This window comes from Choristoneura fumiferana, chromosome 6 (genome assembly GCF_025370935.1).
Source record: "Choristoneura fumiferana chromosome 6, NRCan_CFum_1, whole genome shotgun sequence".
Lineage (NCBI taxonomy): Eukaryota > Metazoa > Arthropoda > Insecta > Lepidoptera > Tortricidae > Choristoneura > Choristoneura fumiferana.
Window position 1 is genome coordinate 16,821,841 of NC_133477.1, and position 24,887 is coordinate 16,846,727.

The window sequence follows — 24,887 nt, forward strand, 5'->3', positions numbered from 1 at the left end:
TATACAAATAATGAGTCATATAGCATAGTATAGTTCGAAGCATCTTTTATACCATAATACCATAATATGCTTTTATTTTATTTCTGAGTACAGTCACCAGTATTAATATCTGCCACAGCGGAGCGTGCAAAAATATCTGACACGTCCTTCCGGCCCTAGAAATAGAGTCGTATCAGATGTGTAGATTTATTGCTAAATAAAAAAATATTCTTATTCTTCAATACAAATATTAGCCGTTAAGCTTGACCTACTGACGTATGGGGAAGGTTATAAGGCAGACGGCACGAGGTCATCAACTTTTGGATAAGGGTTAAGGGAAAGATCAAGAAGAAAAGGCCAAAGTTGAGAGCAGGTTGAATAACCATGAGACTACCGCACTATGCGGCTAACCGTGGGTCTTAAGCGCGTCGTCTCTTTCTCCAGCGATACTTTGAAGAGAGACGGCACGCTAAAACCGCGCTGTTAACCGCATAGCGCGTATTACGTAGCCGAAGGTATTTGATTACTCACCGATAGTTAAAACTTTCATTGTACTGTGATTGAGCATAAGATTTTGTAGAAATACCTACTTATATATGTATTGTTATAACTATTTAAACATTAATTGCCTTACTTGACCCTGTTAAATAAATGGTTTATTATTATCAAGGGGCGGAATTACCACAGCAAAATCAAATGTCAAGAGGGATGACCATTGTGTTTTATCGACTTTTCCAGTTATCGATTTTTCGCGTGTATCACTGATCTCGCCTGAGTCATGGGACAGAATAACGAGTAAAAAGTTGATTGACCCAAATACAGAGTCCCCAAAACCACAGCATGATGAAGGTCTATACAAAATACGTACATCTAAAACCTGACCAGAAATATATGACTATTTGCCATGTTGCGGAATTTCATTCAAACTAATTTCTTACACTGGCAATAATTTTAATGATTGTCAGATTTGTCAATGTCAAGTTCTTAGACTTTGGTGTCACTGTGGCGGTTTCTTTGAACAATAACAAAAAGTGCCCAAAACGATTAGTAGTCAACAACGGATCATTGTAAATAATGTTTATAATAAACTACTGAAAAAAAACCCTTGGGGAATGAAACTATTTAACTACAAAACTTTTCCAAATTAACATCAGAGCTATCAGGTAAACGTTGTAGACAAGTCAAGATGTCATTGTTCATACTGAACTATTGCCATATAAATAAGAACAATAGCGCCCTCTTGACAATAGTCATTTTGGTTTACCTTTAGTTACGTATCTAGTTCCAACCGCGGAGCAGTTGTATTAGTGCTTCACAGCCAGTTGTCAATATCGAGAGCAAAGCAATTGATATCTATTACCACAGGGTTTCTCAAAGTGGGGTACGCGAACCCCTAGGGGTTCGCTATTCGACGGTAGGGGGTTCGCGACAAGGTTTACGTAATGGTGGCTGCAAGACTGGCAAGATGATTAAGATTGGTTTTTGGAGTATTTTTGTATTTTTTATTTCAACTCCAAATTTGTTTGTTATTTGTTGTTGTTTGTTTCAGTTTGTATTTTCGTTGGCAAGACGATTCTTAGATTCTTACCTATATTTGCTACCTGTTATTGAAAAAAAAAATTACATTATATTATGATGATGATTGAAATAAAAAAAAACTTAGTTTCTCCAACAGACAGTTTTATTACTTTCTTTGGTGGGGGGAGGGGGGGTCGGTAGGGGTTCGTTGTCGTCTAGAAACTTTAACAGGGGTACGTGGAGCCATAAGTTTGAGAAACCCTGTATTACCACAATGCGAATCCAATTGGATCGGAACCTTGATTTGAATAAACAGATGCAGCGTCGACTTTGATTGTTCATAAATAATTAGCAGTAGGTACATTTAGGCGGTTTGGTTATCAAATAATTAGATCAGTGTTTATTTACATATTAAGCTGGAATTATAAATTAAGCTGATCTGTTTTGATGAGTATGTACAGTCACCAGCACCAATATCTGACACAACAAGCGTGCATAAATATCTGATACGACTCTATTTCTAGGGCCTTAAGGACGTGTCAGATATTTTTGCACGCTCCGTTGTGGCAGATATTAGTGCTGGTGACTGTACCGTGCACGGTTTTTGAATAGGACGGAATTATCTCAAAAAAACTAATTCAGTCCTATTCTAAAACCGTGCACGGTACCTATAGCCGGTAGCCGTGGTGGCCGAGTGCTTTGTTGTATGGCCTCTCAAGCAGAGGATAGTGGGTTCAAACCCCGGCTCGCCCCTCTGAGTTTTTCGAAATTCATGTGCGAAATTACATTTGAAATTTAACACGAGGTTTATGATGAAGGAAAACATCGTGAGGAAACCTGCACAAACCTGCGAAGCAATTCAACGGTGTGTGTGAAGTTCCCAATCCGCACTGAGCCCGCATGGGATCTACGGCCTAAGCCCTCTCATTCTGAGAGGAGGCCTGAGCAGTGGGACGTATGAAATATAGGCTGGGATGATGATGATGATCTCGACAAACTATGAGGTACAGACAGTTAAAGTTCCGCACGACAAAATTTTGATTTTTAATCCCCGACGACGTAAAAAGAGGGGTGTTATAAGTTTGACCGCTATGTGTCTGTTTGTGGCACCGTAGCTCTTAAACTGGTGGACCGATTTGAATGCGTTTTTTTATTTGGAATCAGGTTTTCTGGCGATGATTCTTAGAAATGTTTCATCAAAATCGGTTTAGCCGTTTTTGAGATATTGAATTTCAAAGTGGCAATGTCGGGGATTTTCTAACTTTTGTTGATTAGGTTGTTTTTTGTTTGACTGAAAAAAGGACAAATAGAATATTTTCCTTACCCAGGAAATCACCCAATTACAGATAGATAGTGTGTAATGGATGCGTATTAGTTAAATCGTCTCTTAATAATATTTAGCGTCAATTGATCTCACGAAGGACCTATTATTCAGGAGGGCTACTGCGAAATTCGAAAGTTCGTATCGTACCGTTCCTCTCACTCTCGTATTAAATAATAAAAGTGTCATAAATTTATTCAAATTTAATTAAATTTAATAATAAAAGTGTCGACGGCAACATAAGATAATCAAATTTTGCACTTCGTAGTATTTTTTTTTTTTATTAAACTGGATGGCAACGAGTAGTATAGCCAGGGCCAGCTTTTCTTCCATACGTATAAATCCAACTTGTCAACAGAATTGTCAGTGATCCCACGCATAAGATAACCATCTAGAAACATACGGCTATCTCCATTGACCATTAACGTTGTCTAAATCAAGATAAATAGCAGATTAGCGCAATTAGCTTCTGGCTAATTGTCGAGGAAAGCGCTTAAACAAAAGGATTGCGATCGTGGCACGATTGCGTAATTATTCACAGTTGCTAGTTTGAAGACAGTAACATAAGACGGAGGAGACGGAGGGGACGGGGGAGGATAAAATCCGAAATCACATTATTCGACAAAGAACGCAAGTCACCGACGTTGCTCAGAGAATTAGTTCGTTGAAGTGGCGTTGGGCTGGCCACGTCTGTCGCAGGACCGATGAACGGTGGAGCAGACGAGTCCTCGAATGGAGACCACGGACGGGAAAACGTAGTGTAGGGCGTCCTGAGGCACGGTGTAGGATCGCTGGCGGCGGATGGATGCAAGAGGCTGAAGACAGAGTGTTGTGGCGCGCCATGGAAGAGGCCTATGTCCAGCAGTGGACTGCTGTAGGTTGATGTCAAAGTCAAAGTCAAAATATCTTTATTCAATTTAGGCTAAAACAAGCACTTATGAATGTCAAAAAAAATCTACCACCGGTTCGGAAAAACCTCTGTTGAGAAGAATCCGGCAAGAAACTCAACGAGGTATATTTTTTTAAACAGATTTACAATGATGATGATGATGATCATAAGACGTATCAGAAGTCTTATTGTTTATGGTACCCGGAATCGCGGTCGTTTTCACCACTTCTTTCTGTCACAAGGTATAAGACGAGGGTATTACTGAGGGTACTACGAGGGTTTACTGGTGGTAGGACTTTGTGCAATTTCGCCCGGATTGCTACCAGCATCTTGCTTGCTAATCCTGCCGTGAAGCAGCAGTGCTTGCACTGTTGTGTTTCGGCGTGGAGAGTAAGACAGCCGGTGAAATAAGTGGCACTTGAGGTATCCCGTCTTAGGCCTCTAGGTTGGCAACGCATCTGCAATACCCCTGGTGTTGCAGATGTTTATGGGCGGTGGTTAATCTCTTACCATCAGGAGACCCACTTGCTGAAGAGATGGTGAACGCGTTTGCGAAGGTCAACGCGTTAGATTTGCCGTCCTTAGTATCCAATTAGCAACTGCAACGACTCAATCTCTTTATCCTTCGTGTTGTCTATGTAGATATTTGTTATAATATTGTTGACTTGTGTGGTTATGAATAGATGTATTTTATTTCTTTAAAATGCATTTTTTATTTGATGACGTCCTCTAACTTTCGTGCCATCACGACATGACTAGTTTTAACTTTAGTTTTAAATAAATGAGCCACCCTGAAAACCAGCGCTTCGGCATGTCGCAGCATAATACTGAGTGTTGACAAGTTTCACAATTATGACTACTTCTTCTTCTTCTTCTCTTTTAAGATATGGCTTTTCTGTCCTAATTAATAGGACAATTTCGCCAGTGTCAAGGTAAACTCTCTTTGAGAGGGACGTTGTGCGGTGATTGTAGTTTTTGCAACTTGATAGTAAAATTCCAGAAACCACGTGGAGACAACTTGCGCATTAAAAAATGCCAGACACGAGACCAATATAGAGTTTTTTGATCACTGTTCACTGTTAAGGTTAATCGCCGCATAAAACACTATCAAAATTATACTTCAACTAGCCACAGAAACAGAAATAGCAAAATTAGATATTGTCTACATCCGCCATATTCGAATGCTACAAATCGAATCTATGACTACATTTTGTCCCGGAAAAGTGCGAAGTTTACGCATGACGCAGATGACCACAACAAAACCACAACAAAAACTGCCAAAAGCTAAATGTACAATAATTATTTATCCCTAGTTGAAATTGAAAACTTATTACTACTACTATCACATTTGAAGATATTTCCTAAATACACAATTTTGTAAACGATACCGAAGGAAATTCTGCTCTTTATTATTTCAATAATCACTGCCTCAGAAGGGGCTAGGTACATAAGGGATATCAAAGAAAACAAAACACTATCGCATTTTTCATCAAAATATCTAAAAACTAGTAAATGTCTATAATAACAGCGTCAGCGAACGCTTTCCAAAGCATTAATATCTGCCACAACGGAGCGAGCAAAAATATCTGACACTAAAAATAGAGTCGTGTCGTGTGTGAGAGATGTGTGACTGTACTACGATAAAATAATTTAAACGCTTGAATATTAACATACTGTATTTGCCATTGCACTGTGACTACGTAGGGCTCTGTACCTGCTATTGTCTGCGGAAAATTAAGTAAAAGTTGTTCACATTCTATCCTCCCGTAACTTTTCAATGAGGAAAAGTAATCGCTCGTGGGAATATTCAAGTCTAAATTATTTTCCACGAAGCGTCAATTTGTCGTTTTCGTGTTCTACGCATGTTTAAACTCTGAGCTTACACCATCAAATTTCAAATATCTGTGTGTAGCAAGCGCCTTTTCTCCCTTTTTTTACGATCTAAATAAACTCCATTTCTTCCGTGGATGTCCTAAGAGGCGACTGAGGATATGGCTAAGGTATAACGTAGGCGATTACCGTAGGTTATTATTTCGATTTGATACGTTAAAGAGAAAGCAATACTAACCCTTAAAAATAAGACTTGTGTATTATTATTAACAAACTATGGATTAATTTTAATTTAATGTAAATATATATATCTCCTGAGTTTTGGAAATATTTATAAGTCAAATTACCAGTTATTCAGCAATTTGGTTGCAGCCGGAAGTCAATGACTTCAATCAATATGCTAATATGGATATTCCGCGGGATTTGGGACTTCACGTTGTTAGTTTTTTTTTTACATATTACTGAATATCAATTGCCATTATTAATCAACGTTTTAAGTAAATTGTTTTTCTATTGAATAAACTTGTAGTAAAATGATTTAAGATAAGGATATAAATTAAACATAGTTTTGAGTTGCCTAAATACATTTATTTTTATTTTTACGTACAATAAAGAGTTTACATGCACACACACATACATACAATTATGTATTTATGGACAGCGCTGTTAATTTGTCTTCATTTTATAAATATACTAGTTGTTAGCCTACGTGTTCATCTACGGAGAGCTATTCCGTTAATTAAATAATCATCTTCACTAACTTTCATAGGTATTTACAATATTATACTTGATTACTTAACCTTAATCGCTATCGCGTACTTGATACGCTTTTCTAAATCGCATTTTAGTGGTGTATAAGATTTAATCTGACTTTATGCAACCAATACGATCGCTAAAATTGGATGAAATTTACCACATCGGTGAATTAAATGGAACCTTAAAACGCATAGCATGTGGCCGGGATTGGCACAGCATTTTATGACAGACAATGTACAGCAGGGATACCTACTACAAAAATCGAAGTTCGTATCGTACCGTCCCGCCGACACTTATCGAATATGCTATATATATTAAATATATGATCTCGGAAACGGCTCCAACGATTTCGATGTAATTTGGTATGTAGGGGTTTTTGAGGTATCTCTGGGAAAACGCTTACTAACGAGTTTTTTCAGTCACCCATGTACCTTCGATTTACGTATTTCGTAGTAGCCCTACAGGTATGTTTTATTATTTCTTGCAACATTCGTAAGTAAAGTACTTACCTAAGTTTGGGAGTTATATTCTATTTGTTCTAAGATAATTCTAATGACACTGATGATTATGTAACTTTGTGAGACGGTAACAATTTTTTTATTTTTTCTAACAGAGTTAAATTTGAAATTTGCTAACAAATATTGTTAAGTTACTGCGTAGGCATAGGCACTGTGTTATATAAACTTGCTTTTTTAATGAACGCCCTTACAATGTTGTTTCAATAGACCGCAATTACTAGAGATGCAGCTCGAATATTATTAATTTGCAAGATTGTACGTCAGAGTCGGAAAGTGACACTTCAAGTGTTGAATAAATTATATTTTAAAATTCAAATAAGACTTTCAGTTCGATAGCGTAACGTTTAAACCAACAAATAATGCTATTGCCACTTTTAGCACTAGGTACGTGCAAAAATATCGATAGTTTGCGTAACAGTAGGAGGGACTCTAGTTCCGTCAGTTGGGCATCTGTAATTTGAATCATGTTAGAACAAATAGAATATAATGGTTTCAAAACTTTCAAGTAATTTTTTGACCACTTCCTGACATAAACGACTGATCTGAAATATGGCGTATCGAAAATACAAACTGAGACATGGATGCACAGAAAAACCAGAAAAAGAGTGCTGCTGCTTAAGTAGCGTAGTGGAAAAAAGCAACCTGAGATATGTGTGCATAGGAAATTTCGTGTCTAGACTCCTGTCCAGCGGTGGTGTAGGGGTTATAGCACGCAGCACCAATTGCTGAGGACCTGGGTTTGATTCCCATCTGGTTTTTCTGTGCATCCATGTCTCAGTTTGCATTTTCGATATGGTTTCACGGGATACCCGTAAAAGTAACGAATTTGGATTTAAAATTTACCAATCATAACTGAAATATGGCGTACTTTTGGTGGCAATACAATAATCTGATAGTGGCATTTCGGTCAGAGCGGAACTCAATCGAAATCGACATTTGGCATCGACTTGAAACTTGATACGAATATTATGTAACTTGGATTAAAATGCAACTATTGTCAACAAAAAACATGGTCGGCAAAAAAGCTTGTATTAGCATTCTAATATATTTATAACGATGATCTGGGAAACGACTCTAGCGATTTCGATTAAATTTGCAATGAAGGTTTTCGGCGCCAAACAATATCTCCAAGCAAAACCCAGTCGTCCGAACACTATGTTTTATATTCATCTATATCGTATTAGCGATCGAATATGGCTATACACTTTTTGTTCAAACTTTTAGTGGTGGTGGAGGAACACATAATTTCATATCTTGTATACAGAGGGGCTACTACGAAACTCGCAAATCGAAGTTCGTATCGCACCGTCCCTTTCTAAGCGCCTAAATGACATAAGCGCCAGCGGGACGGCAACAAAGTTCGAGTTTTGCACTTTTGCCTGACTAGAATGTTTTCTGCTCGACATATTGTAAGTATAAGTAATGAGCGGAAACGATAAGATGGCATCACTTGAATCACTTCTTACGCGTGCGTAAGGAGGGTAAAGTTTTTACTCCGATCATTATGAGGTATTGTTTCCCAGTTACTCACACTTTCACTGCCATAACTACTCTAGCGCGACTTCAATGCTGCAAGAAGACGCTGTTTAAAATTGACGCCATTTTCTTTGTTAAAATGGTTGAGAATCAAATTGGTGGAACTGATTAGGGTAAGAAGTACGACGACAATTGCCGCGCTTTTTTATGTACTATTCTATTTTTTAGTAGAATCTCTTAATTTGAAACAAATAGTACAAGAGTAGGTACTCGTAATGATGATGATTGCGCAATTATTGTTACTCGAAAAACACGAAAATGATTTGCGGTTAATAGCGAATGATTGTCTTTTGTTTTTAATCATCCGACCGCGACCGCGAGTTGTTTTCAAAGATTATACTTACCTCCGAAATTGTCTTATTTATTGGATAAGTTTTCAGTCGTGTTAGGCTGATTCTTGTTTCATTTGGAATTAATTAATACCCCCTACTTGTTACTGAATTGAATATCATCATCTCGGCCTATAGTTATCCTACCACTGCTGGGCGCAAGCTTCCTCTCAGAATTAAAGGGATGGGTTCTGAAACGGATAGCCCTTTTCGATTTAACCAACCTGCACGTCCTGGCCACGACACGATTTTTTGCAATAGGTGTATTCGGTGTAAATTGCGTGTGCTGCCAGGAAACCACTGTGAGCCAAGCATATTGCCCACGCAATGGAGAAAATATTCGCCGCGAAGTTAAGCTAAGAATATTTATTTATACTAAATACTACTAGACTACTGGAGCAGCCCTGGTCGATATACTACTAATTAACTGCATTACCAATAGGTACGATAGATTATGCCACTTTGTATTATACTGTGTGCTCTTGAATGATAGATGGCTGCCCCAATTATACGACTAATCGAGCATGGCGCCGTGTTAACATTGATAATATTGATATCGACATTAATGACATTAAAATGTTGGCAACAATGTAAACGTATAGTTTTAGCCAGTGGTTTTGATGTGGTCATGCATGTGACAATAAGGGGCTGTTTCACCACCCATTGGTTAACTTTATTTGACGGATAAATGTGATGCCATCTCCGTCTATCGAACAAAACAAACAGAGACAAATTAAATTTAATCAATGAATGGTGAAACAGGACAGGGGGTAAATGAGATTGCGACAAACTTGATTCAATTGGACATTTCTCGATTTAAGGATAGAGTACGAGTAGGTAACCTGCAGAATCGCCTATTTCAATGCCATTCATGTTGCTAATGGGTAGAATGCCAATTATACCGAGTGAGTTATTTAGATTAAAACGAGTTTTTTAGATATTTAAAAAAAATATGTAAATAGATACTGCTTACCTAATTTTTTCTTTTTCCTAGGTACTTAGGTCTCTGTCTAGCTGCTGTTCTCTCTGACTGTGAGTGATTGTAGTCATCAACGCGTGCTCTACATTTAAAATGGATTATTTGTTTCCACTGAGACTATGGTGGACCTGGTGAACGAGCTAAGCGCCTAGGGGTTTGCTTGAGACCTATTCAATCGATGTAACTTGTAGGAAACCGACCTTGGGTCGTTGACTTTTATTACCTATTCCCAACTACGCTAAATTGTTCCTTCAGGCTCTTATGCTCATCACCCGACACATGTGACCGAAGTATAATTATCGAAGTATAGACAGACGCATTTTGACCTGTGAGCGGGTTGGACACATTTTTTAGTACAATACGTAGCTAACGTTAACGAAATGCCCACGCGCTTGTTTCTCCTTATTGTAAGTAGATTACAAAATAACCTATTATCAGCTGCGTAATCCGAATGACAAAAAAAAACTTATTCCGATTGCATGGAATCCCGTGGGACCCGTGGGATCAATCCCTTACCTGCGTCTGCGCAAGAACTGTAATACGGAACAGGTTCACTCATTCAGTATTCAATCATAGTACAAATACAAACTTCACTTTTCCTGCTACAGTGGCGCTAGTTTCTATATAAAGTCATAAGTTAGCGTGTATAGCTGCGTTAGTTCTCATTTTGATCACCTCTTTTGATTATTTTGTAATGCCGTGCAATAGAACCACGAGATCAGATGCCGCTGAAATAAAGAAAACTAGATTTTATGTCCAGGGAATAAGAGCTTGACGGACCGGATTTGGTTCTTTTTTTTCAACAAAGGCCGTTGACTGACGCGCGGGCCGCCATATTGGTTCGCCGCGTTATGTTGGCAGCCCTGACGCAACTGCTAACAACTTCACAACATACAGAGTTGTTTACGCGTGAGTGAACGTTAAGTTATAAGATAGTTACGGTTTGAACGTCTCGCGTTTGTTAGTGTAAAAAGACATTCGAAACATGGAATTGCAGATTTTATCAATGAAACCTCGTAAATTAAATGGTGTTCGAAGTACGCTACGTATCGAGTGTGTGTTAGGCATTATTTAGCGCTAGTAACTGTGATAATAGTGAATTTAAAGTGAAAGTGTGGTTATGTTTACTATCGTAGTACCTAAAACTGTGTAATTGTTTATCGTAATGCTAAAAGGTGAATATTTGTTATTTTTAACCGACTTTAAAAAAAAGGAGGTTATCAATTAGGTTATTTTTTTCTGTAATTAAAATCTATTTAACTACATGACTAGTTTGACCCTGATAAATCGTAGAGCTCAGTCCGAGACCTTCATTAACTATAACAGGCGATCAAAACCTTCGTACGAAATAAATGTCTGTGCTTCGAAAAAGGATAATAGAATGTCCATTGATTGATTTATTAACTTCCGGTAAACAGTTCCGTTTGCACAATTGTACACAGTTTTATCAGATAAATACCTACCTACTACTAAAATTGAATAAATGTGGCCAGTGCTTTAAATAGTTCCTCAAATTTGAAATTACTAAATGAAACTTACATATCCATCTAACGGCCAACCGATTGTGTCTTTTTCAATCTCTACATTTGTGGAATCATCGATACCTAGTATCGTCGGTCGGAGTCGGAGCTTTATTTTTGAAAATTGAATTGAATGAATATTTGTACTTAGGTATACAGTGCCATCCACGAAGACGCATGATTTTGTCAAAATTAGACATTAAAGACATTGTAATAAGAACCACGAACCACATACCTACCTACTTAAAAATAAGCTGTAGATCAAGCAGCAAGTCGTGAATGACGAGCTCGGGCTCACACCTCGTAGTTTTTTAGAAAAATTTATACGGATTTGACCTGAGGGGTACTACGAACTATGTACGAAATTCGAAGTTCGTATCATACCGTCCCGCTGATGATAATATTATTTAATACGAGAGTGAAAGGGATAGGAGGTACGATACGAACTTCGAATTTCGTAGTAGCCCTTCAGGGCGCACGACACGAAATCGAGTGGCAGGGGCAGCAGGGCTACTACGAAACTCGAAGTTCGTATCGTACCGTCCCTCTCGCTCTCGTATTAAATAGTATAAGTGTCAGAGGGACCGTACGACACGAACTTCGAGTTTCGGGTTTCGTAGTAGCCCTGCAGGCTCTTGACAGTGACGAGTGGCGGAAAGAAGGGCGGGCCTTCGCCTAGCAGTGAGACACTTAATAAACAATTAAAAAAAATATAAAATTACGTTAATATTTTGGCAGCAGTTTTCGGTAAACAAAATGCATGCCCCTGCTAAGCAATAGTTATTAATGGTCTGAGTATGAAAATTCCAATTCGAACTGGGCATGCGTGGGAACGACATCCGAAGTCCTCAGTCTGAGACCAGACCTGTGCCCATTATTAGGTTGTATAGTATAGGCCAGAGGCTAGAGTGTATATTTGGTTCCAGTAGCACCGACAAACCCACGCCTTTGAGATTAGTGCATAGGTTTAGTTGTAATAAAAATCGTAAACAGGAAAATTGTGTGATTAGGTATTGTAAGTAAATGAGTTGGTATTTATTAATTAGGTATGAGTTTAATAGTGGAATAACTTATTGCTTGAAAAAACAGTTTAACAAACACTTCGGTAAATGATTTTAGTTATCAACTAGCCTTTATTCGTGGTTTCGCTTGCGTTAACCATTAGATCTGGATCTAATTCTGAGATTTTACTAATCCCCATTGGAATTCCCAATTTCCCAGATTGCCTGCATCTCGTTATCTTTTACTGAACACCCGCAAAAAAAATCATGGCTTTAGATTTTATAATGCATGCCTATATAGATAAGTACCGATACCGTTGGAATATCGAAAAAAAGAACCTAAGAATACCATATTGTATTATTTCCGAGATCCAGCTACGTAGAATACTAAAAATTCACCCAAGTTCGTTAACTTGTCCATCAGCCATCCTGAAATAATAACACACTCATAAACCATCGCATTTATAATATAAGTAGGATATTACACACACAACCAAAAAGCGAAAAAATAATTAAAACTAACTTTTGAGCTCCATTCCCGTCCCACTTCTACGGCTAACCGTCCTACGATCTTCACCAACTCCTATTAATTGTAAGACAATTTCTTATCCATTTATCACCTAAAGCTTCAAGGGTTCTTGTTTGATTAATCAAAACCCTTGAAGCTTTGAAACAGACCCTCAACAACGGAGACAATTCTTCATCGTACCTATCATGACAAGTTGAAGAAATCCAGCGCTTATAATAATATTCAAATTTTTGTTAAAACGATACAGGGGTATAAGTATCGTTTTTAGAGATATCGTTTTTAGGGATATACCTACTACAGAATTTGAAAATCGAAGACAATGGCATTCATTTCTTTCGCACACGTTTACGAGTACTGATTAGAAATGGATAGCAGATAAAGACTATGTCCGCAGTTACACCACACCTCCTTCCAGTATCTATTAGACTCCTGACCTGAAACTATACAGTCTAATGTCTATCGCAGTGAATTCCGATTTTTTTTTAATTTTCCCCCGGGAAATTAAAGGTAGTTGTCATTTACCTCTGTGATTTACCTTTCAAAAGAAAGAACAGCGACACTTCCGTTGCATTTATAGCTACTTTGTCTGATATCATCTTGTTCGTTACCCCTCACGAAACAGATTTACCTTTAATTACCCCCTTGTTGAGAAACAATCGCCGTCTTACACAGTTTGACAGACATAGAATTGGTAAAAAAGTGGACCATGATGGCATTGTACAGATCTACTTAAAATTACTTACTACATTGTTCCTCAAAACTGATACCCGGTCAATATCTTTGCCGACTAGGGGACACGGTTATAAGTTAAAGTGAGCACCATTGGTGATGGTAGAGACCAAGCAATAGAAAATAATAGACTTTATTAGTACAAGTACCGAAGCTTCCGACGGTCAAACTTTCATGAATTAGCGTCGCCTTCTACACTATAAATCATATTTTCGGATGAATCTTTACTGTTCATTTGGTTGCGTCCCTGAAGATCCCAAATATTCTCAGACACAAAATTGAAAGCCTAGAATACAATAAAAGGAATGTCACTATAGAATTTCAATTTCAACTGTCTCGACCTCGACATGAACACGCACATTATTAAATTTAGTCACAATCACAATTTGCATAAAGCTTTAAAGTTGTACGTGTAATGTAAATAAATAATGCAAAAAACTTGGAAAAATACAGAATCTTAACAACATTTAACCAATTTTGAGGAAACTTCTAAAACATCACAGATGAGCTAGTTTTCTATTACTTATTACAATTAAAAAAGCGCACCTAAAATCAGTTGGTATACAGAACATCACGATAAACACCTTTACAAAAAAAACTTCTCTATGTACTTGGTGGTTCAAAAAATAACTAACCAACTTCAGACAATGTCAGAAAACTTTACCAGATTCCTATTATGACTACAACGCGACATGTGTATGTAAAGGACATGGACCTTTTATTCGGAAAGCTTTCAGCAACTTTTTTATGCGGTATCCTCCACAACTTTGTCGATTTATGAAATTGCTGTTCATTCTTTTTGGGATCACTTAAAGGCTAAAATTTTTGCATTATGAAGACAATTTTATTGTGAAGAATACAATACACGTCATATTCGGATATTTATTTAAGAAGATTACTTTAGATATTAGTCATCCACGATCTATTATTTCAGAATTGTAATTGCGTTAGATCATTCTATTATTTCATAATCACTGTCATAATTTATGCTGGCTAAACAAGTACGTAGGTAGTGTAATACAAAAATAACGACCAATGTTCACCATTATAATCCGAGAAAGATGTGACGATTGTAAATGACGTAGGAAACCAAGTATAACAAAATTCTGAAAATGATTAAAACCACAGAAATGTTTCATGTGAACCTTTTGATAAAATCATCTTCAGTAAAGATGTCATCGCTGACCCAAGAAGTGATTCGGCTGAAATTATATGAGATGGAATTGAGGATCAAACAACAGAAATTATTATAAGTAAAATATAAGATACTTTAGATATTAAAATACTCCAGAATAAGTAAGTGAAATATCTTATTGTCGATGCAATAGACTCAAAGCCACAAGATGAAGTAATATAGCTATAAACTTGACTAGACCACTGTAAAGAAATTACGTTCTACTCGTATAAATAAAACACCAGTGAGTGCGGAAGAGTTGGCAGTCTTCACTTACTCGATCAACCAGAAGAAAATTTATACGATTGCGTCGTTGAAACTTCCGTTGTAAAAGAGGATCAAATTTTGAAATGATACCACTCGATAACTGCATTTTACGTATAAAACTGGTGCAAAATGGTGTTGGACTTGAAAATTTTATTTAAGTTTTGTAGCAATATGTAGTTTTGTAGTAGTTTGTTGTTTAATTTGTACTGCTTACGAATGGTATTTAAAAATCGGGGCTCAGCTCAGGTTAGTGTTTAGCAACAAATCGAACCTTTTCAAAAAATCTACCTAAAGACAAGAAACCTGGTTAACAAAGTTCAGGAAACGGCATAATAAAAGCCATTGTTCCAAAGTAAGTGCAAATTCCTAAGTATACGAGTATCAGGTAGCAGGTGTCTCTTTGTCCTGACCCTCTTTTATACATTTATAGGTCGGATTATTTTTTGCCGTACCCAACAACTAATTTGGCGTTGTGTGCGTTTGCCTATGTGTGTGTGTGTATCATAAAAACGGAGTCGTGGGGAATAGATATTATCATAGGAGTATAATCTAAATAAACACCAATTTTTAATTTTGCTAAAGCTGATTGAAGTCGTTATCGCTTTTACTGGTATACTTGACCATAATCATGTCCAAATGATACTTTACTGTTCAGAGCCTTTATTACGATGCTTGATTTGAAAACGCACCCCATTGACAACGATATCTTCTCTAATATATAAAATTTTCGTGTCACCATATTTGTAACCAAACTCCTCCGAAACGGCTTGACCGATTTTTGTGATTTTTTTTGTGTATTCGGTAGGTCAGAGAATAGGACGTAAACTATTTTTCATACTTCTACGCAGATGGAGTCGCGGGAAACAGATAGTTTAAATAGCTATATTTTGATGATGGTCGATACCTGAAACACAATTTGCATCTATCATGATCAGAAATGTTCTTAAACAAGTAAAATGGATCCATGTTTTCAGTTTGCTACTGGCAAAACTTGCCTGTTTTTATGCAAATAGTCTGTCCAAGAGTTCCAAACTCCAGCTTTAAAGCTAATTTATTTGCTTCATTCAAACTAGTTTTCATTTCTCAGATGAATTGTTTTTCTGTCTCCATTCGGTCGAATGGTGTTTGGCGCATTTATTTGCATAAATTTATTTAGGTATAGTGGTACTATGAAATAGTTTTTCAGAATAGTTCATCGTACTTGTGTGCTTTGAGTTAAATATACCTGGCTGGGTATATTGGATTGGCGAATATTTTTTTGGACTAATGTTTAGTTGGTCGACTGATTGGTTCATATAATTTAAATTACTTTACTGAAATTATCATTTTTTTGGCAAAGTATGAGTACCGGTACCTACGTATCAAAATTATATAAAGTTTAAAAGGAATTTATGCACAAAACATGTAATGGTCATTTGAAATAGTACATTTTTTTTTGAAACTGACGATTTTACAGAATTGTTTTTAAATAAAACCAACTTACCTGAACCGATCTATTCACTAGGTATTATTCTATCAAAGAATAATCCTAATCAATATGTTTACCGTAAAATATATTATTTCAAATGTCCATTATGTATTTCGTTCATTATTCTTTTTACACCTACCAAATATCCCACTAATATTATAAATTCGAAAGTTTGTAAGTCTGTTTGTTTGTTTGTTACTTCATCACGTCTAAACCATCGAACTGATTTAGATGAAATTCGGTATACAGATACATTGAGTCCGGGAGAAGGACATAGGATAGTTTTATCCCGGAAATACTACGCGGACGGAGTCGCGGGCAACGGCTAGTACAAAATAGTAACCCAATATAACATATTCGAAGAGGACTCCGTTACAACACCCACAAGATATAATAATTAGCTGTTTCTACTTTAACTCTAATGTGGGTTTCTTTATTAAGGGCTACTTGCTGGAAACACATAAATCTCGAGATAGCGTTAAGCTCAGTTTAGTAGTGTCAAATTGTATGGAACTGTCAATCCTAAGCCAGCTTTAACTACTAAATCTAGATTTATTTTTCCTGCAAGACGGCCTAAGTAAAGTTTAAAAAGCCATTAAAAACTTTTTTTTTCTTTTTTTTTGTATGGGAGCCCCCCTTGAATATTTATTTTATTTTAATTTAATACTTGTTCTTTATTCACAACACAAGATACAATAATATGATAGGAAAAAAAACTACATAAATATACCTAACTATAAAAAGAAAACACCATCTAAGAGGCCCTCCTGCGGCATAGACCCCAGCACACTGGCGGCATTACCTCTCTGTACAGTCAGAGACATTCGCTGGGAGAGGTAAGCGCCAGCTCTGGGGTCTCCTGAGGTCTCTATCAGCCGGTACGACAAGGCCCCCATGAAGGCCCTCATGTCAGCCGACCAGGGACCCATTGTCTCCACTGCGAGCGCCGCAAACTCATAGTCCTTTAAAAGAGAAGAGTATTTGCGGCGCTTGAGAACTTGGGCCTGGTCATAGCTGCAGCCCCGGCTTGTGAAACTTAATTAACTTACCGACGTCAAGGTTCCCATATTAGCCCGAAGGTTAAACTCAGTACAAAACACTTAACCATATTGCGATATTTTTAGCCTTTTGAAGAGTCGGTTTTATGTTAGCAATTTATCATAAAATGCCTTTATGGTTAAATGAAAGCTTTAAAAGTTGCATAAAAACTCGTAATTACTCTGTCTATGGTTTGCTGTCACGCGACTACGTGGCCCATATACCTAGTAGATACATCTGAACAATACCCTGTCAATTAGGTACTGGGTATAATTATACCTACGATTAATTTATGTAAATGATTAATAATTGTCCTTGTACAGTTGTTTAATGGCTGAAATTCGGATGAATAACCAGAGCAATGGGGACAAATTATTTTAATTAGTGAATTTCCAGCATATCCGTTTGCGTGCGTTGCATTTACTCGTAGTTCATGGGTGCTTTATATGGATGATTTGGGAGGTCAATATACCTAATAATTATTTACTTAATTGTGTTCACAATGTGTGCGTTATATATAGATTCAATCTACTCGTATCCACGCTTGCCAGCCTTGCCAGCCATCCGGCAAGCGTGCATCTTTCTCGCTTGCTGCTCCTAGTGTGGGTATCTTCTAATACTAGGTTTATAAGTTGTAAAATATTTTTCTCTTCTCTCCTCTTTTCTTGAAGATCATTTAGTGTCTTCCACGCCGCAGTACCAGAGTACGCGGAGTTCGTAGTTGGCAATAGAGATGTTGCCCACTCTCACATCCAGGTTATATTATAGGATAAGTTTGATAGGTTAAAATTGCATGAAGACTGAGCGCGTCTCGCCATCAAACGTAGCAGTTTGGCGAGGATATATAATGAGTAGTACAGTTGTAATTTGAATGTATAAAAAAGGTCCCTTAATCGCCAAAAATAATGATTTAACAAAAAAGCCGCGCAAAGTACATACCTACATACTTTATTATTAGAAAAGATCTCACATAGTTGTAGGAAATGATGAGGCAAAATGGCCGCGGCTCGTCGCCACAGGAAATGCAAATGTGTTGACTTTGAGACTGTCAAAATTAATAGATACGGAAGTATAGCGTGTGATGCGACGTCGAACCGGTGCCCTAGATTTGTTGGAAACGAGATTCCGAATGGAGATCACTTAATGTCGTAATTAAGACAGCCTGGGGCGAAGACACAGCTGACTAAATTTGTGGCTTCTTTTAAAGTTGATTAATTATTACCTACACTAGGAGCGGGCACCGTAACAACTCGGTTTCTACTGCGTTGCTTAATTTTTTCACGTGAATTCAGTGGGGCTTTGCACACCGTGTTTTTTAAATGCGCCGTCAATGTGAGTTGGCGTTGCACATGCGAGTTGAATGACTACATCTATCCTCCTGAGCCCGAACTTTTTTGTACAGACCTGAACTGCTTGGACTACTTACCTAAGAGCTTTGTTGTTTGAATTTTAACAAAAAACTTTTTTTCTTATCCAACCCTATAGTGTGGGGTATCGTTGGATAGGTCTTTTAACCATTACGGGTTTGCTAAGATGATTTTTTCGATTCTGAGATTTGTTTAATTTTCATTAAAATCGAGCCGAGCGAGAGTAAAACTACAAATAATTCTCAAGGAAACTTAGCCGTTATAGTTTTCCTTGAACTTACTACCATCCTGAAATTTTTGGTTAAGTTTTCTTGAGAATTATTAGTAGTTTATGAGTAAATAGCAGCCTAAGGTATAAAATATACTTACAACTTGGAAGATTCCGTATAAAATACGAAATCCTTAGAAAAATATTACTTAATTTTTTCGTAATGGCTACGGAACCCTATTTTGGGCGTGTCCGACACGCTCTTGGCCGGTTTTGTTATACTCGTATAGCTTGGATTGATGGATTGTGACCATAAATGTATCTTAACCCACAATACTCGTAATACCTTTATATACCTGTGTTTTCTGTACTGCTTACTATGTGTTGGTGTTCAATAAAGAGTTATTGTATTGTATTGTATTGTAAACGTTGTAATGATTTTCCTTGTATGATATATAACCGACTGCAAAAAAGGAGGAGGCTCTTAATTCAGTCGTATATTTCCCTGTTTGACTAATATGTATATTGAATCAGGCATTACTTTGCGGAGGTCAATATCAATGAACTAAAAGAATTTCTTTAAGGTTGCGGGTGAGCAAAGAAATTCTTTTAGTCCATTCCCTGTTTGACCTTATCATTTAATTTTCGTTAGATATAGCATATGAACCGATTTGGAAAATCCTTGCTAATGGTACCATACATATAAATTGAAAAAAAAAACGCTTCCTAAAGAGGTTTTTAGTAGTTAATTTTTAAATTATTATGAAGTGTACGATATACGCAGAGGTATAGGTAGAGTCATTCACGATGACTCATGCCGTGGTTCATATAACAATGTCATTAATGTCTAATTTTGTCAAAATCACGCGTCTTCGTGGATGGCTCTAGGTATATAGGTATACGCATAGGTACGGTCCTGACGTATGTCTATCTCTAATGACGGCAGACATGTTATCACCCTAAACAAGACGTTATGACACAAAAAGCGTCAAGAATTTAAAGTTTTAAACAGGACACCGTCACGTCAAAGTTTAATTGCTAAACCGCTTAAAACACCACTGATAAACAATTATAAGTAATTGCTGGTCAATGAACTGGTTGCGTGCTGCCACTTTCCAGCTCGTTGGAGATGTCTGTGCTAGCGGCAGTTAAGCGTTTAGATAAGCATTTCATTTATCGACAACAATATTAAAAGGGTTTAAATAAGTTCAAGATAACGGTAGGAAGTCGAAGATCTTGATTTGGTAGATTCCGATCTGTTACGGTGTCTAGTAGTTTATCAATTACAAAATATCTTCTGCCTATGGTCGTCTGAAACTTAATTTGGTATAGTTTTTTCCATGGATAGCTTTCTGAAAATGAGGTCAGAGCTTACTTGATTAGCATAGATTCTAACACAAACAGTACCAATTAAAAATCTTGGTTTTTTATTACCACTCTCGTTTGATAGAGACAGTAGATTTATTTACCACCAACTTCGCTCCTACGTTTCATCATTACACGGACCAGAGCTCTTATTGCTGTATTTAATAGTGCACGGCTCAATTATCACCATTATTCACGTACATTATCAAGCAGCGATTCGATACGCCTAAAATACCTCCAACACCGCAATGCCTTTGTAAATTAGACGAGCAATCAATCAAACGTAAATATATCGCAACAGCTACATATCATAAATCGCAGGCCAACGATGGCCGGGTCACACATTACGAAACCTGCACTTGGCGTTTAATTAAAACAAAACTTGATTAAATCGGCAATCTCGCAAAACAAATACCACTTTTATCTGATCTCTACGTCACAACAAACAAATCTCTGTCGCGGTGACATGCGTACTCCAGGCCGCTATCAACCGTATCTTATCAAATCAAGTGATTGTGCAAATGAGAACAGTTTATCAAGCGATCGCTTAGACTGCGGACTGGGCTGCTGCTACTCTAGAGCCCTACCAGAGTACCAGTAGCACTCTACTGTTGCAGGCCCATTCGACCGCCCGACGCCGCTTCGAGTGAACGTCGGAAACAACGACTCACGTAACTATCGTTTGAGTGAATAGCGTGCGCGTAGTCGATCGTGACGTGCGATGCACAGGGCCCCGTGCGCCCCGCGACCCTACCCAGGGCTATGGAGACCCTCCTCGACAGGTTCAAGCGGGAGCAAGGAGGCCTACGACGCTCCCGATCCGTCAGAGCTTCCCTGCGATTGATTGGCAATCGCTTGCGCTCCAGCAAGGACGAAGAACCACCTGATGAAATAGAAAAGCTCAAACGCAACAGCGTCGTCTTCACTACGCAGATTTGGAACACCGAAAAAGATTTCGATGTCGCGTTTAAAGGAGTAGAAGGGACTTACAAGTCGAAAACTCCTACGATGGCGAAAAGGAAACCGGACGCGATCAAGCCGAGGAGGAAGAGTGGTGACATCGATTTGAACTTGAAGCCACAGAAGCATGGTAAAGTGGAAAAAAGTAAATTTAGTGATTTCTTTTCGAATAAGAAACTGAAGAGTGCGTCGGCAAAGGAGTTGTTAGTGCCGGAAAAGATACCTCCGAAGGCGGCGGCACTGCTGCATATTCATTCTCCGGAGAAGAAAGAGGAGAAAGGGAAGAAGAAATCGAAGGGGATGGTGAAGTCGGAGTCTGCTAAGGCGATGTTGGATGGGGTGCCATTGCGGCGCGTGCGGCGGGGCTCGGAAAGCGACATGTCGTGCGACGAGCCCCGCGGCCGCGTCAACCGAGCCTTCGTCTACAGCACGCCGCCAAAGGACAGGAAACTACCGAAGTCACCCTCCGCCTATCTAAGTACGTATTGTTTTTGTTACTCTCTGCTCGCTTTTTATTACCAAGATTATGACTCGTGATTGCGATTACATACTCGACAGAGGATACCCTTTGATGTCAAATGTGATTGCCAGATCTAGTGGCACATGAACACGTTTTCAAATAATTCAAGCCGCTTATATCATGAAGTTTGTACAAGTTTGATATTAAATTGTTAACCAAACAAGGTGCAATAAAGCTAACGAGGTCGCGGACGTATATTGATGATCTTAAAGTATAACTGGATAGAGGGACTGTGTTTACAGTTAGCTACTGTAAAAACTGCCCAGTGAAGTGATAAATTAGGGTCGAATTAGTAACGTTTTATATTCGCCTAATCGTTCTATTAAACTTGGATCGATCTTTATCTAAATTCAAGGTTTTATACGCGGTTTCTTTAGCAAGGCAAAATTAATTTAGTTAAAATCAGTTGAAAAAGCATTTGCAAGTGGAAAGCGTAGAATATCTTTACTTTTATATTTTGTCCTTTTTATATTAACTTTTATTTTATTTTTTGCGCTAGTCCTCGCCTAAGATGTTAGTGTTTAAGTTTTTTATTGCGATCATAGTTGATGTTAAAGTAGCATGTACCGCGTGTAACTTTGTATTATCAATACCTAACTGTATTTTTATTTTTGATTTATTTTCTTTTTTCTGATTTTATTGCATTCAATATTGTCAATTAGGTACACACGAAGCATCTAGGTTATGTATTTACTAGATCTTGGTTAGTAAAATAAAAACAAAAAATGCTCTTAAAACCCATTAGCTGACTTATGCCCGCATCGTCTTTCACCTTTACAATTAGCTTGTCAAACCAACGACAAAGAACAAAGAACGCGAAGGGCGCGGTATGTTTGTTAAAAGTATTCCTCTGTACGTCCCCTATGTTATAAAAGACAGGTGTAACAGACATGATGTTTATCGATTATTGTTTGCTTTTATTAGCAGTTTACTACTATTGATCAACTAAATCTAAGAGAAGCCAGACGAGCGTAATTTTTTGAGTTGTGGGTCGCGTAATTTTTGTTTCATAAAAAAATCCTATTTGTGTAACAGTAGGTACAACTCATTTTGAGTCGCCGTGAACCACAAACTGGACTTTTATATAGAACCGAGTGCAGCAGATATTACGCTTTTCTGGGTTCACTCTGTTTTTTTTTTCGAAAAGCTATTTTAAAACGTTATTTTCTTACGCATTTTCTACGCAATTTGCAACGACAGGACACGACACGGTATGATAATTACGATAGATGGCACCACATGCCACTATTGGCGTATGTAAGTGATCAAGATTTACGGGGCCCCGGTAGTGCAGTGGTTAGCGCACTTAGCGCATATAGCCGTGAGATGTGGGTTCGAATCCCTCTCAGAGCACCTGAAATCTTTTAATTTAAAAAATCTTAGATTAATAAGAAGTTTTCAATAATGATAAAGCTCCACAGTAGCTCAACATGTTCATAAAGTGACTGCAACTGAACATTATATTTCAATACACTTGTCGGATTTACGGGTTCCCGGAAGATTTGGCTTCAAATATTGATTGCCTGGAAATAACACGCAATTTTACCTCATTTTGTGGTTTGTCACGATACATTCTCATGTGCTGTTAATGTATTTTACTACCGGGAACGCACATAAAAATAAGCTAAGAATTATATTCGTCAGTTTTCCCAGTGCCGCTGTGAACGCACTTCAGCGTTTGCGACTGGTGTAGAATTAATTTATTAAATCAGGCCTTACTTTTCGGAGTTACATATCAACTAAAAACAACAAGCTATAAACAATGAACTATAAGAATTTCTTTGCTCACCCGCGACCTTATGATAGTTAAGTTTATGCATAAATATATTTATGTATATGTCAAACATCTGGTAGCGTGGTGTACGGTTGTGTTGCTCTGAAGGTGAGTTCTGGTTTAGTTCGAAACGCGTCAGTGTAGTGTGGTGGTGGTGATAGATGGGTTTGTGTGATTTGTGTGTATTCTTACAGTTTTAGGGTGGAGGAACTGCATGAACACGCATATTTTGCATAAAATTAACTATCATAAAGTCGCGGTTGAGCAAAGAAATTCTTTTAGTTCATTGATATAGACCTCCGCAAAGTAACGTCTGATTCAATAAATTATTTAAAGCTATAAACAATTAGCTCAAGTCGCGGCAGAGCAAATTAATTGTACTTCCTCAAGAATTCTTTAACAGCGTTGCCAAACGCTCTTTCCATAGTTAATCATACATTTACTCGTATTGCTTTCGGAAGAGTTGGCCCTTCGATAAATGTGAGGTTGTCCTTTACGTGTATATGTATATCTTTTTATCCTGATATTCCCCCTGGATCAATATTCACACATACAAAATCTTAAATTCTTAACCGCTGAGAGAGAGTTGCCATTTTTTACTCGTGATCTTCATAAAATGTAATTGAAGACCGCGAGCTAATTCTTAGGAATCACCCCTCCCCCCCCCTTTTAGTTTAGAAGAATCCCAGAATTTCCATGAAACTCCCACCTAACAGTTTACGCGAAAGTTAAATAATTTATTGAATCTGGCGCTACTTTGCGGAGGTCCATTTCAATGAACTAAAACAATTTCTTTGCTCACCCACCTGCGACCTTAAGATAGCCAAACTTAGCTTAGCAACGTTGGTAGTGATATAAACAGCATAAAGAACGCTTTATCCAAGCTCTCATGGAATATGCATCGCCCTTGCGTAACTTCACTGAAACTAAGTAACTTATTGCGGCTTAGTGTTGCACATCAAAATAATCATGTTCTTAACCGTGTCAGTAATTTTAATAATTACTAAGTCGTAACAGACTAAGTTTCACTGCGTTTTGCTTACGTGCGCTTCGTTATTCGGCCACACAAATAGCTAGTCAATAAAGATAAGGCCATAATAGAATAGCGCAATGGCTATCTATTACGGAATTATTAAAAGGTTAGATGTATATCATTATTTTATTAGAGCGGCCCACTAGGGTCCGGCCGAAATTTCGGTTTCGGCGGTTTCGGCATTAAATCAGGAATTTCGGATCAATGAAGTTCTACTGTGACTAGTTACGGAACTGAGGGCCTACTCCGAAGTTCGAAAATTGAGTTCGTTCGTACCGT

The 24,887-nt window shown here is 37.7% G+C and overlaps 1 protein-coding gene across 3 annotated transcripts in view; it reads left to right on the forward strand.

The window, feature by feature from the left end:
* The window catches only part of LOC141429208 (uncharacterized), a 194,663-nt gene that overhangs the window by 126,060 nt on the left and 43,716 nt on the right, over positions 1-24,887 (forward strand). The window contains exons 1-2 of one of the 3 annotated variants that reach the window (XM_074089477.1): positions 10,569-10,830; positions 20,939-21,759. The exons of the other annotated variants lie outside the window; for them this stretch is intronic. Of the exons in view, the coding sequence (XP_073945578.1) occupies positions 21,084-21,759 (676 nt within the window). The 5' untranslated portion in view covers positions 10,569-10,830; positions 20,939-21,083. Of the gene's footprint in view, positions 1-10,568; positions 10,831-20,938; positions 21,760-24,887 lie in introns of those variants that run through there. 3 annotated transcript variants of the gene reach the window in all.